The sequence below is a fragment of the Hemitrygon akajei genome, chromosome 10 (assembly GCF_048418815.1).
Source record: "Hemitrygon akajei chromosome 10, sHemAka1.3, whole genome shotgun sequence".
NCBI classification, from domain to species: domain Eukaryota; kingdom Metazoa; phylum Chordata; class Chondrichthyes; order Myliobatiformes; family Dasyatidae; genus Hemitrygon; species Hemitrygon akajei.
The window spans coordinates 71,031,320-71,045,314 of NC_133133.1; the positions used below are offsets into that span (position 1 = coordinate 71,031,320).

The 13,995-nt window shown below is 41.5% G+C and overlaps 1 protein-coding gene across 2 annotated transcripts in view; it reads right to left on the minus strand.

Moving 5' to 3' along the window:
- Positions 1 to 13,995, minus strand: part of LOC140734460 (fatty-acid amide hydrolase 2-like) — a 78,548-nt gene that overhangs the window by 22,902 nt on the left and 41,651 nt on the right. For both annotated transcript variants that reach the window (XM_073058434.1, XM_073058433.1), the window contains exons 4-6: positions 4,730 to 4,939; positions 4,137 to 4,256; positions 908 to 1,043 (exon numbers count right to left, since the gene is read on the minus strand). In XM_073058434.1, the coding sequence (XP_072914535.1) occupies positions 908 to 1,043; positions 4,137 to 4,256; positions 4,730 to 4,939 (466 nt within the window). The remainder of the gene's footprint in view (positions 1 to 907; positions 1,044 to 4,136; positions 4,257 to 4,729; positions 4,940 to 13,995) is intronic.

Sequence of the window (13,995 nt, forward strand, 5' to 3'; positions counted from 1 at the left end):
AGGCTGGTGGAGTTGTGGATAGAGCAGAAGGCTGTCACAGGTTAGAACGGGACTTTAACAGGATGCAGAACTGGGCTGAGAAATGACAAATGGAGTTCAACCCAGAGAAGTGGAAGGTCAAACTTTAAAGAAGAATACAGGGGTAACAGCAGGATTCTTAGCAGTGTGGAGGAACAGAGGGATCTTGGGGTCCAGGCCCAGAGATCCATCAAAATTCCTGAACAAATTGAAAGGTGGTTAAGAAGGCATTGAATTGATTAGATGGGGAATTGAGTTCAAGAGCCGTGAGATAATGTCACAGCTCTATAAAACCTTGCTTAGACCACACTTGGATTATTGTGTTCAATTCTGGTTGCTGCATTATGGGCAATATTGCAGAAGCTTTAGAAGGGTGCAAAGGAGATGCACCAGGACACTGCCTGGAATAGAGAGCATGTTTTATGAGAATAGGTTGAGTGAGCTAGGGAGTTTCTCTTTGGAAGAAAGAAAGGTAAGTGATGACTTCATAGTGGTGTAGAAGTTGATAAGAGGCATAGATCAAATGAATATTTGGATTCTTTTTTTGGGAATAGTTAACACTGGGGAGCATAATTTTCAGGTGACAGGAAGAAAGTATAGGGGAGATGTCAGAAGTAGGTTTTTTTTTTACACAGAGAGTGGTGGTACATGAAATACCCTACCAGGGATGGTGGTACTGGCAGACACATTAGGGTCATTTAAGAAATTCTTAGACACATGGATAATAGAAAAATGAAGGACTATCCCAGAGGAAAGGGTTAGATTGATCTCAGAGTAGGTTGAAAGATCGACACAACATTGGGGACGAAGGGCCTGTTTTGTGCTGTGGTGTTCTATGTTTTATGTTCTGATCTATAAATGTGCATAATAGTTTGAGTGTTTTTCTTACTTGGAAATGTTTGGGCCAGCCATGACCTTGAGCATTGGAATGAGATCCTCTGCATAACGACACAGGGGACCACTACACAGGAATTTCATTCTCAAACCCGTTACATCTGGAAACTGACCATCATTGGGTACCAAACCTGAAAAACAGAGCGTGAATTCAATCATATTGCAATTGCTCCAACTAGGGATGCCTCCATGATAAGATCACGAATTAATCTTATCTTCTTGTCCAATACTTAGCCTGGTGTAGCCAGCTCCCTGATTGGCTCCTAAAGATGCTGTCCTAAAGAAAATCCCCTCACCATTCTAATAATACTTAATTTAGTCTACTTTTGTCAATCTGAATCTTCCAGTCAATGATTTTAGACTAAAATTCCCTCACGTTCTTTATGACAATCATCCATTACACCTATTCTTTTAATTTGTCCTGCTCTGAAGATTTTGCTAGGAGGCCTGAACATCACTCCAATAAGTGTGACCTCCCAGTGATCCGATGCAGTGCAGTATGAGCACTTGTTATGTATACAAGGTGCGAAATCTGGTGTGAATAATTATACTCTCAGAGCTCCCATCTGATAAAATGGAATGCATCCTTCTAATCATGTCTTACCTATGTGAAGATTGATAAAAGATATGCAAGACCATAAATATATCAGACATGGGAGCAGAATTAGGCCAGTAAGCCCATTGAGTCTTCTCCACCATTCCAACATGGTTGATATATTATTGCTCTCAAAACTGTTCTCCTATCTCCTCCCTTCCTAATCAAAGCCCTATCAATCTCTTCTTTAAATATACTCATGTTCACATCACTGTAGTGTTTTTATGGGCTGCAGGTAGTGATTAATGATTATGATTTGCTGAAAAGTTAAAACACAGTAAGTCAAGAGATTGAGCATTTCAGCAATACTCAGGGACCAAATAGGCTGTATTTGTTTTCTGGGGCAGGGAAGGCTGAGGTGGAAACTGTCTGATGTATACAAGATTGTGAGGATCATAGCTAAGGTAATTAATGAGTAATCTTCCCCTTAATAGTGGTGTCTATAACAAAAGTGCATAGGTTTAGATTATGGTGTAGGAAATGTTGATGTTAATTGGGGAAGGATTGAGGTAGAGGCACATACTCTCACAACATGCAGTAAGTATTTAGATGAACACTTGAAATGCCTTAGGGTTGAATGCTGTGGACTAAGTTTTGCAAAATGAGATTCCTTGGTACCAATGTGATGGATCTAAAAGCCTGTTTCTGTGCTTTGTGAATCTGTGACACATTCACAATTAGAACTTCCAAAAATAATTCTGTGAAAGGCTTAAGCAACTTTTAATATACTATAATTTCCTGGTATTTTGACAACTACTCATCAATGAAACAGTACTACCTCTGCATCCCCAACAAAACAGCACCTGCAAATTTAGTTGTTTCTTGAACCTGCAATGCAGGAAATATCTTCAGAAAAATCATAGAGACTTTTGGACAGGTACATGGAGCTTAGAGAAATAGAGGGCTATGGGCAAGCCTTGTAATTTCTAAGGTAGGGACATGTTCGGCACAACTTCATGGGCCAAAGGGCCTGTATTGTGCTGTAGGTTTTCTATGTTTAAAAAAAACAGAAAATGTAGTAAATAATTGCACAGAGTTAAATTTTTGTGTTAATAACTTTCCATCAGAACATAACTTTCGTCCTCCTTTATAAAATTTACTCATTTCCAGCATCTGGGCGTCGTCGGCAAGCTGAGCATTTATTGCACATCCCAGTTGACCACAAGGTGGTGATAGTGAACATTTCTACTGAAGTGCCGAAATGAAGCAAACCATGCACAAATGCAAAATAAAGTTATGCAGCATCACCTGGTGGTCTGACCCTGAAACTACAGAAAGATAAAAGCTTGGGCCTTTTTAAATGTTATTTTAAGTGCTGTGTGCAACTGTGAAAAGCATTATCTATTTATTCAATGCTAAATGCCCTGTGTGGAAATCTATTGAGTAATTAAATGCACTTGAGGATTTCCAGAGTAATACAGTAAAGTTTGCAAAGAAGATTAAAAAGAAGCTATATTAGGAGTTTGAGACTCTAGCAAATTTCTGCATGCACGATGGAGAGCATCACAGTCTGCTATGGAGGGGCCACTGCACAGGTTGGGAAAAAGCTGCAGAACTTTGCAGTCAGCTCCATCAGGGACAATAGTCTCCCCAGCATCGAGGGATTCTTCGAAAGGTGGTGCCTCAGAAAGGCAGCATCCATCATTAAAATCCTCCATCACCCAAGACATGCCCTTTTCTCATTGCTACTGTCAGAGGTGAGGTAAAGGAGCAGGAACACTCAAAATTTTAGGATCAGTTTCTTCCCCTCTGCCATCAGATTTCTGAATGGACAATGAACTATTTCTGCACTCTTTATTTAGCATAAATATTATAATATATATATATCCTTTTGTAATTTACAGCTTTTTATATACTGTATGGTACTGCTGCTGTAAAACAACAAATTTCACAACATGTAAGTGATAGTAAACCTGATTCTAATTCTGTGTTTTATAGACATCCGTTAGTCTCGAGAGACCATGGATTTGCACCTTGGAAAGTCTCCAAGGTGCAGGCCTGGGCAGGGTTGTATGGGAGACTGGCAGTTGTCCATGCTGCAAGTCTCCCCTCTCCATGCCACTGATGTTGTCCAAGGGAAGGGCAAGGGCTGTTACAGCTTGGCACCGGTGAGCAGAGCAATGTGTGGTTAAGTGCCTTGCTCAAGGACACAACACGCTGCCTTAGCTGAGGCTCGAACCAGTGACCTTCAGATCACTAGACCAGAATTCTAATTCTGGTTTTGATTTAACAACATTATCCTCATCCTTTGATATACAAGTCTACATAACAATTCACAGCTTTAAAATGGAGCATCTCCTACTGAAAATAAGATAACATAAGCTCAAATATCAATGTGGAGAAACTAGATTTGAACATCTTTTGTGTCTCAAATGGAAAAATTGCAGTGTAAAGCAGTATAAGTAATATAGTAAATAATATTGTTACTGCATAAATGTGGAAAATTATTTACCCTGACCTGAAGTTAATAAGAAATTTAATGGAACAAAGCTTCAATTGTTTGATTTAAAAATAAAGAAACACTCTAATTTGCCACTAAATCAGCAGCATTCCAAATCTAAACTTCTCTTAAATAATTAAATTGCAACAAATCACAGTAACATATGTAAAAGGTAAAATCTTGCCTGACCTGTGGTAGGTTTGTGTCCATAAATTCCATTAAAGAAGGCAGGCATTCGAATACTGCCACCAATATCAGAACCCACGCCCATTACCGAGCCCGCTGCAGCAATAATGCACCCCTCACCACCTGCAGAAAAAATAGCAATACATTTTTTCCAACTTTCCATAAAAAACATCCAAAATGGTGAAATTATTATTACAGACAACTAAGTGGAATTATGCAATTTAAGACAGGATAGAAAATAAAGAAAACAAAAAGAAATAAAGTACTGTCACTTGGGGAAGGATTGTGGTTAGGAGGCAGGAATATCTCATTCAGAAGAAAACACACCCACTTTTCAATTCCAGCTAATGCTGGATAATACATAAGACAATTTGTGCAGCACATTTTTTTTTATGAATGTGAATTCAAGATAGGAAAACATACATTTGGGAAAATTGTCAACAATGATACCATGCTTTATTAATGAGCATTGTCTTGGAAACTGGGACATATATGCAATGGAGAAAAGTTTCAAAACTTCCATATTTAGGTGCTATGCAAAGAACAAAATTACTGTAGCCAAATACAAAGATTTTTTTTTGTGAATTAATACTTATCTGAGCTTCCTCCTGGAATACAATCCAGATTATATGGGTTTCTGGTCATCCCATATAGATTGTTACTAGATTCATACCACATACACAGTTCACTGCAGTTTGTGACACCTAAAGGGATGGCACCAGCTCTTCGAAGAGCATTCACAACTGCAGCATCTGCAAAGGAAGTTACGTTCTTTCGGCTTACAAGTCCACAAGAATTGGGTGAACCTGGGAAAATGTGAAATAGATTTATATCAGAAAAGAGAGTATCATATACAAAAGGTTATCACATAAAAATATCAAGTTCTGTGAAATATAAAACTATATATTTAGTTTAGAAGTAAATGAACTACTACTTTAACAAGTGCAGAAATTGCAAGGACCATAGCAGAGATACTTACCGTACATATCATTAGCCCCAGGTTAGCTGACAGGATAGTTAATGTTGTTCCATTGTTTAAGAAAGGCTCTCAGAATAAACCAGGAAATTATAGGCCAATAAGCCTGACATCAGTAGTGGGTAAGTTTTTGGAAAGTATTCTTTTGTTTAAGTAATTGGATAGACATAGACTGCTAAGGGATAGTAAACAAGCTTTGTTTGAGGTAGGTCATGTCTGATTTATAGAGTATTTTGAGGAAGCTGCCAGGAAGCCAAGATAGTGAATGTTGACTACATGGACTTTAGCAAGGCCTTTGACAAGGTCCTACACGGGAGGTTAGTCAAGAATGTCCAGAAACCTGATAGTCAAAACAAGGTGGTAAATTGAATTAAACAATGGCTTCGCAGGAGAAACCAGAGAGTGGTAGTAGATGGTCGCCTCTCTGGCTAGAGGCCTGTGACAAGTGGTCTATCACAGAGATCATTGCTGTGTCCATTGATACCTGTCCACCTATATCAATGATCTGGATGATAATGTGGTAAACTGGATCAGGAAATTTTTTTGCCACCAAAATTGAGTGTAGTGGATAGTGAGGAAAAATATCAAAACTTGCAGTAAGCTCTGGACCAGCAGAAAAAATGGCAGAAGGATTTTAATGCAGACAAATGTGAGGTGTTGCACTTTGGGAGGACAAACCAAGGCAGGATTTTCACAGAGCAGTGGGGCACTGAGGAGTGCAATAGAACAGAGAGAACTGGGAATACTGATCTGTAATTCCCTAAAAGTAACGCCACCGGTAGATGGGTCGTAAAAGTTTTTGGCACATTGGTTTTCATAAATCAAAGTACTGAATTGGTGTGGACTAATTTGGAGCATTATGTGATGTTTTGATCATCCACCTACAGGAAAGATGTCAATAAGATTGAAACAGTGCAGAGAAAATTTACAAGGATGTTGACAGAACTTGAGGACCTGAGTGACAGGGAAAGGATAAAATAGGTTAAGACTTTATGCCCTGGAGCATTGGAGAATGAAGGGAAATTTGATGGAAGTACTGTATACAAAATGATGAGGGGCATAGGTAGGGTAAACGCAAGAAGGCTTTTTCCACTGAGATTGGACTAGAGATTATGGGTTAAGCATGAAAGATGACAAGTTTGAGAGGAACATGAGGGGGAACTTCTTCACTCAGATGGTGTTGAGAATGAGGAATGAGTCGCCAGTGGAAGTGGTGATTGTAGGTTCAATTTCAATATATAGGAGACATTTGGATAGGTACATAAGACCATAAGATATAGGAGCATATGTAGGCCATTTGGCCCATCGCATCTGTTCCGTCATTCAATCAAGGGCTGATTCAATTCTTCCAGTCATCCCCACTCCCCTGCCTTTTCCCCAGACCCTTTGATGCCCTGGTTAATCAAGAACTTATCTATTTCAGCCTTAAATGCACCCAGTGACTTGGACTCCACAGCCGCTCGTGGCAAAAATTCCACAGGTTTACCAGCCTCTGACTAAAGTAATTTCTCCGCATCTCTGTTCCAAATGGACATCCTTCAATCCTGAAGTCATGCCCTCTTGTCCTAGACTCCCCTACCATGGGAAATAAATTTGCCATATCTAAACTGTTCAGTCCTTTTAGCAGTTGGAATGTTTCTATGAGATCCCCCCTCATTCTCCTGAACTCCAGGGAATACAGCCCAAAAGCTGCCAGATGCTCCACATATGATAACCCTTTCATTCCTGTAATCATTTTTGTGAATTTTCTCTGAACTTTCCCTAAAGTCAGTATATCTTTCTAAAGTAAGGAGCCCAAAACTGCACACAATACTCCAAGTGTGGTCTCACGATTGCCTTATGGAGCCTCAACATCACTTCCCTGCTTTTATATTCTATACATCTAGAAATGAATGCCGACATTGCATTTGCCTTCTGCACCACCGACTCAACCTGGAGATTAACCTTTAGGGTATCCTGCACAGGGACTCCCAAGTTACTTTGCATCTCTGCATTTTGAATTTTCTCCCCATCTAAATAATAGTCTGCCCGTTTATTTTTTCCACCAAGGTGCATGACCATACACTTTCCAACATTTTATTTCATTTGCCACTTCATTGCATTTTTCCCTAAACTATCTAAGTCTCTCTGCAGGCTCTCTGTTTCTTCAATACTACCTGCTCCTCCACTTATCTTGTATCATCGGTAAACTTAGCTACAAATCCATTAATCCCATAGTCCAAATCATTGACATACATCGTAAAAAGCAGTGGTCCCAACACCGACCTCTGTGGAACGCCACTGGTAACTGGCAGCCAGCCAGAATAGGATCCCTTTATTCCCACTCCCTGTTTACTGCTGGTCAGCCAATGCTCCACCCATGCTAGTAACTCCCTTATAGTTCCATGGGCTCTTATCTTGCTAACCTTGTCAAAGGCCTTCTGAAAATCCAAGTACACCACATCTACTGCATTTCCTTTGACATTACAAGCCATCTGCTTGTAATTCCCTCAAAAAATGGCAGTAGGTTAGTCAAGCAGGATTTTCCTTTCAGATAACCATGCTGGCTTTGGCCTAACTTGTCACATGCCTGCAGGTACTCCATAATCTCATCCCTAACAATTGATTCCAACAACTTATGTCAGGCTAACAGGTCTATAGTCTTCTTTCTGCTGCCTCCTACACTTCTTAAATAGCGGAGTTACATTTGCAATTTTCCATTCATCCAATATAATGCCAGAATCTATCGATTCTTGAATGATTATTGTTAATGCCTCCACAATCTCTCCAGCTACTTCCTTCAAAATGTGAGAGTTCATTCCATCAGGCCAAGAGATTTCTCCACCCCCAGACCACCAAGATTGCTGAGCGCCTTCTCAGTTGTAAGTTTCACTGCACATACCTCACCTCCCTGACACTCGTCAATGTCCGGTATACTGCAGACTGATGCAAAATACACATTCAGTTCCTCTACCATCTCTGCATCTCTCATTACAATATCTCCAGCATCATTCTCTATTGGTCCTATATCTACCCTCAACTCTATTTTACCCTTTATATACTTAAAAAAGCTTTTAGTATCTTTTTTGATAATAGTATCCAGTTTCCTTTCATAATTCATCTTTTCTTTCCTAATGACCTTCTTAGTTACCTTCTGCAAATTTTTAAAAGCTTCCCAATCTTCTATCTTCCCACTAGCTTTCGTTTCCTTGTGTGCCCTCTCTTTTGCTTTTGCTTTGGCTCTAAATTCACTTGTCAGCCACGGTAGTGTCCTTCTTCCATTCAAAAATTTCTTATTTGGAATATATCTGTCTTGCACTTCCCTCATTTTTCACAGAAACTCCAGCCGTTGCTGCTCTGCTGTCCTTCCTGCTGGTGTTCCTTTCCAGTCAGCCTTGGCCAGTTCCCCTCTCATGCCATTGTAATTTCCTTTATTCCACTGAAATACCGATGCATTGGAATTTAGTTTCTCCTTCACAAATTTCAAAGTGAACTCGATCATACTGTGATCATTGTTCCCAAAGGTTCCTTAACCTTAAGCTCTCTTATCACCTCCAGATCACTGCACAACATCCAATCCAGCACAGCCGATCCCCTAGTGGGCTCAACAACAAGCTGTTCTAAAAAGCCATCCCTTAGATATTCTACAAATTCTCTCTCTTGAGGTCTGGTATTGGCCTGGTTTTCCCAATCCAGTTTAATGTTATATTCCCCAACGATTATCATGACATTGCCCTTAAGGCAGATAAATCCCCAGAGCCAGATGGTCTGCATCCCAGAGTGCTTAAGGATGTAGCCCAAGAAATAGTGGATGCATTAGTGATAATTTTTCAAAACTCCTTAGATTCTGGATTAGTTCCTGAGGATTGGAGGGTGGCTAATGTAACCCCACTTTTTAAAAAAGGAGGGAGAGAGAAACCGGGGAATTATAGACCAGTTCGTCTGTCATCAGTGGTGGGGAAAATGCTAGAGTCGGTTATCAAAGATGTGATAACAGCACATTTGGAAAGAGGTGAAATCATCGGACAAAGTCAGCATGGATTTGTGAAAGGAAAATCATGACTGATGAATCTTATAGAATTTTTTGAAGATGTAACTAGTAGAGTGCATAGGGGAGAGCCAGTGGATGTGGTATATTTAGATTTTCAAAAGGCTTTTGACAAGGTCCCACACAGGAGATTAGTGTGCAAACTTAAAGCACACGGTATTGGGGGTATGGTATTGATGTGGATTGAGAATTGGTTGGCAGACAGGAAGCAAAGAGTGGGGGTAAATGGGATCTTTTCAGAATGGCAGGCAGTGACTAGTGGGGTACCGCAAGGCTCAGTGCTGGGACCCCAGTTGTTTACAATATATATTAATGATTTAGATGAGGGAATTAAATGCAGCATCTCCAAGTTTGCAGAAGACACGAAGCTGGGTGGCGGTGTTAGCTGTGAGGAGGATGCTAAGAGGATGCAGGGTGACTTGGATAGGTTAGGTGACTGGGCAAATTCATGGCAGATGCAATTTAATGTGGATAAATGTGAGGTTATCCACTTTGGTTGCAAGAACAGGAAAACAGATTATTATCTGAACGGTGGCCGATTAGGAAAAGGGGAGGTGCAACGAGACCTGGGTGTCATGGTACACCAGTCATTGAAGGTGGGCATGCAGGTACAGCAGGCGGTGAAAAAGGCAAATGGTATGTTGGCATTCATAGTGAAAGGATTTGAGTACAGGAGCAGGGAGGTTCTACTGCAGTTGTACAAGGCCTTGGTGAGACCGCACCTAGAGTATTGTGTGCAGTTTTGGTCCCCTAATTTGAGGAAAGACATTCTTGCCATAGAAGGAGTACAAAGAAGGTTCACCAGATTGATTCCTGAGATGGCAGGACTTTCATATGAAGAAAGACTGGATCGACTAGGCTTATACTCACTGGAATTTAGAAGATTGAGGGGGGATCTTATTGAAACATATAAAATTCTAAAGGGATTGGACAGGCTAGATGCAGGAAGATTGCTTCCAATGTTGGGTAAGTCCAGAACAAGGGGTCACAGTTTAAGGATAAAGGGGAAGCCTTTTAGGACCGAGATGAGGAAAAACTTCTTCACACAGAGAGTGGTAAATCTGTGGAATTCTCTGCCACAGGAAACATTTGAGGCTGGTTCACTGGCTATACTTAAGAGGAAGTTGGATATGGCCTTTGTGGCTAAAGGGATCGGGGGGAAGGAGAGAAAGCAGGTACAGGGTTCTGAGTTGGATGATCAGCCATGATCATACTGAATGGTAGTGCAGGCTTGAAGGGCCGAATGGCCTACTCCTGCACCTATTTTCTATGTTTCTATGTTTCTGACATGCCTTTTCTATCTCCTGCTGTAATTTGTAATCCACATCCCGGCTGCTGTTTGGAGGCTTGCTTACACCTACCATTAGGGTCCTTTTACCCTTGCCATTTCTTAACTCAACCCATAGAACCACAGAACCATAGAACATTACAGCACAGAAACAGGCCTTTTAGCCCTTCTTGGCTGTGCTGAACCATCTTTCTGCCTAGTACCACTGACCTGCACCTGGACCATGTCCCTCCATACACCTCTCATCCATGTACCTGTCCAAGTTTTTCTTAAACGTTAAAAGTGAGCCCGCATTTACCACTTCATCTGGCAGCTCATTCCACACTCCCACCACGCTCTGTGTGAAAGAGCCCTCCATAATGTTCCCTTTAAACTTTTCCCCCCAGCACCTTTAACCCATGTCCTCTGGTTTTTTCTCCCCTAGCCTCAGTGGAAAAAGCCTGCTTGCATTCACTCTATCTATACCCATCATAATTTTATATACCTCTATCAAATCTCCCCTCATTCTTCTACGCTCTAGGGAATAAAGTCCTAACCTATTCAACCTTTCTCTGTAATTCAGTTTCTCAAGTCCCAGCAACATCCTTGTAAACCTTCTCTGCACTCTTTCAACTTTATTAATATCCTTCCTGTAATTTGGTGACCAAAACTGCACACAATACTCCAAATTCAGCCTCACCAATGCCTTATACAACCTCACTATAACATTCTAACTCTTATACTCAATACTTTGATTTATAGAGGCCAATGCACCAAAAGCTCTCTTTACTAACCTATCTACCTGTGATGCCACTTTTAGGGAATTTTGTATCTGTATTCCTAGATCCCTCTGTTCTACTGCACTCCTCAGTGCCCTACCATTTACCTTGTATGTTCTACCTTGGTTTTTCCTTCCAAAGTGCAATATCTCACACTTGACTGTATTAAGCTCCATCTGCCATTTTCAGCCCATTTTTCCAGCTAGTCCAAATCCCTCTGCAAGCTTTGAAAACCTTCCTCACTGTCCATGACACCTCCAATCTTTGTATCATCAGCAAATATGCTGATCCAATTTACCACATTATCATCCAGATGATTGATATAGATGACAAATAACAACGGACCCAGCACTGATCCCTGTGGCACACCACTAGTCACAGGCCTCCACTCGGAGTGGCAATCCTCCACTACCACTCTCTGACTTCTCCCATTGAGCCAATGTCTAATCCAATTTACTACCTCACCATGTATACCCAGCGATTGAATCTTCCTAACTAACCTCCCATGCGGGACCTTGTAAAAGGCCTTACTGAAGTCCATGTAGACAACATCCACTGCCTTCCCTTCATCCACTTTCCTTGTAACCTCCTCAAAAAACTCTAACAGATTTGTTAAACATGACCTACCACGCACAAAGCCCTGTTGACTCTCCCTAATAAGTTCCTGTCTATCTAAATACTTGTAAATCCTATCTCTTAGTACTCCTTCCAATAATTTACCTACTATCGACATCAAACTTACTGATCTATAATTTCCCGGATTACTTTTAGAGCCTTTTTAAAATAACGGAACAACATGAGCTATCCTCCAATCCTCCAGCACCTCACCCGTAGATGCTGACATTTTAAATATATCTGCCAGGGCCCCTGCAATTTCAACACTAGTCTCCTTCATGGTCCGAGGGAATACCCTGTCAGGTCCTGGGGATTTATCTACTCTGATTTGCCTCAAGATAGCAAGCACCTCCTCCTCTTCAATCTGTATAGGTTCCATGACCTCACTACTTGTTTGCCTTATTTCCACTGATTCCATGCCAGTCTCCTTAGTAAATACAGAAGCAAAAAAAACATTTAAGATCTCCCCCATTTCTTTTGGTTCCATACAGAGCCAACCACTCTGATCTTCAAGAGGACCAATTTTATCCCTTACTATCCTTTTGCTCTTAATATACCTGTAGAAGCTCTTTGGATTATCCTTCACCTTGACTGCCAAAGCTACCTCATGTCTTCTTTTAGCCCTCCTGATCTCTTTCTTAAGTTTTTTTTGCACTTTTTATACTCCTCAAGTACCTTATTTGCTCCCTGTTTCCTATCCATGTCATACATCTCTCTCTTCTTCTTTATCAGAGTTCCAATACCGTATCCCTAGAGAACCAAGGTTCCTTATTCTTATTCACTTTGCCTTTAATCCTGACAGGAACATACAAACTTTGCACTCTCAAAATTTCTCCTTTGAAGGCCTCCCACTTACCAATGACATCCTTGCCAGAGAACAACCTGTCCTAATCCACGCTTTTTAGATCCTTTCTGATTTCTTCAAATTTGGCCTTTTTCCCATAGAGACTCTACACCTTCCGATCCTATGTCATCCCTTTCTAATGATTTAATATTATTTCTTATACACAGGGCCACACCATCCCCCTCTGCCTACTAACCTAGCTTTCCGATACACCGTATATCCTTGGATGTTCAGCTGAAATAGATGGGAGGGCTATGTGCAGATTGATGGGACGAGGCAGATAATAGTTTGACATGGACTAAGTGGGCTGAAGAGCCTGTTTCAGTGCTGTAGTATCCTCACCTTGGGAGAGCCAGCAAAGAGCTTAGAGGTCCTCATTGACTAGTCCATCCATATCGAAAATCATCTGGCAGAGTGAAAGTGGGACCACTTCAGGAGGTCGAGGAGAGCTAGTCCGAGCCTGATCCCTACGCATTGCAGTTCCACTCCCCAGCCTTGGGTGATGACCAGCCCGATGCATGTGCAAGATCCAGTCAAACCCATGCAGTCGATAGCACTAGACTCTCCACCGATGAGAGGTCCTGGCTTCAGAGTCAAGGTTACTGCTCTTACTCTGGGGAAGCAGGTCAGCTCTGGGCCAAATGTCAACAACTGCAGCCACCTGGGGAACTGCTAAGACCACCCAGTGTCAGGAAGACTGTGACGGCAGCAGCCACTATGTCCAATCCCACAGATTCTGGTTTTGTGCTGAAGGTGGAGTTCAGCTGGGGTAGGAATTGGAGGCAAGTGAGGGCTTGTGTGGACTCTGGGCAACAGGTAATTTTCTGAATTAAGAAATCTGCCATTGGTTTGACATACAAATGTGAGAGTTGAGTCCGTCTTTGCCTGCAAATATATTGGGCAGCCAACTGCTAGGTTCCGGGCAGATCCCACAAGAGACTAGAATTGCATATGAGGCTAGTGGATCATGTGGAAGACATTAATTTCTACATTATTGACTGTCCACTCATACCCCTGACCCTCAGGTACCCTTGGCTGTCCCAGCATAACCCATCCATGGACTAGAGAGAGGGGAGAATCATTGCTTGGTTCAGTCATCGTAAGATGCTTTGCTTATGACATGGTGTTCCGACACCCAGACTCTCTAGTGACCAAGGGGTCAGACTGCAATGCAAGGGAACTTGAGACCTGCTGGAGACCTCGTCCAGTCCTCAATAGTGGACAAGCCAGTTCTCGCCAACAGGACACAATCTAGTTAGAATCCCACAGGAACTAGAGAGCAGGGTCAATTGTATGTGCTCTCAGGCCCAGAGAGAATCACCATGGAGGAGTATATAATGGAAGCTCTTGCCAC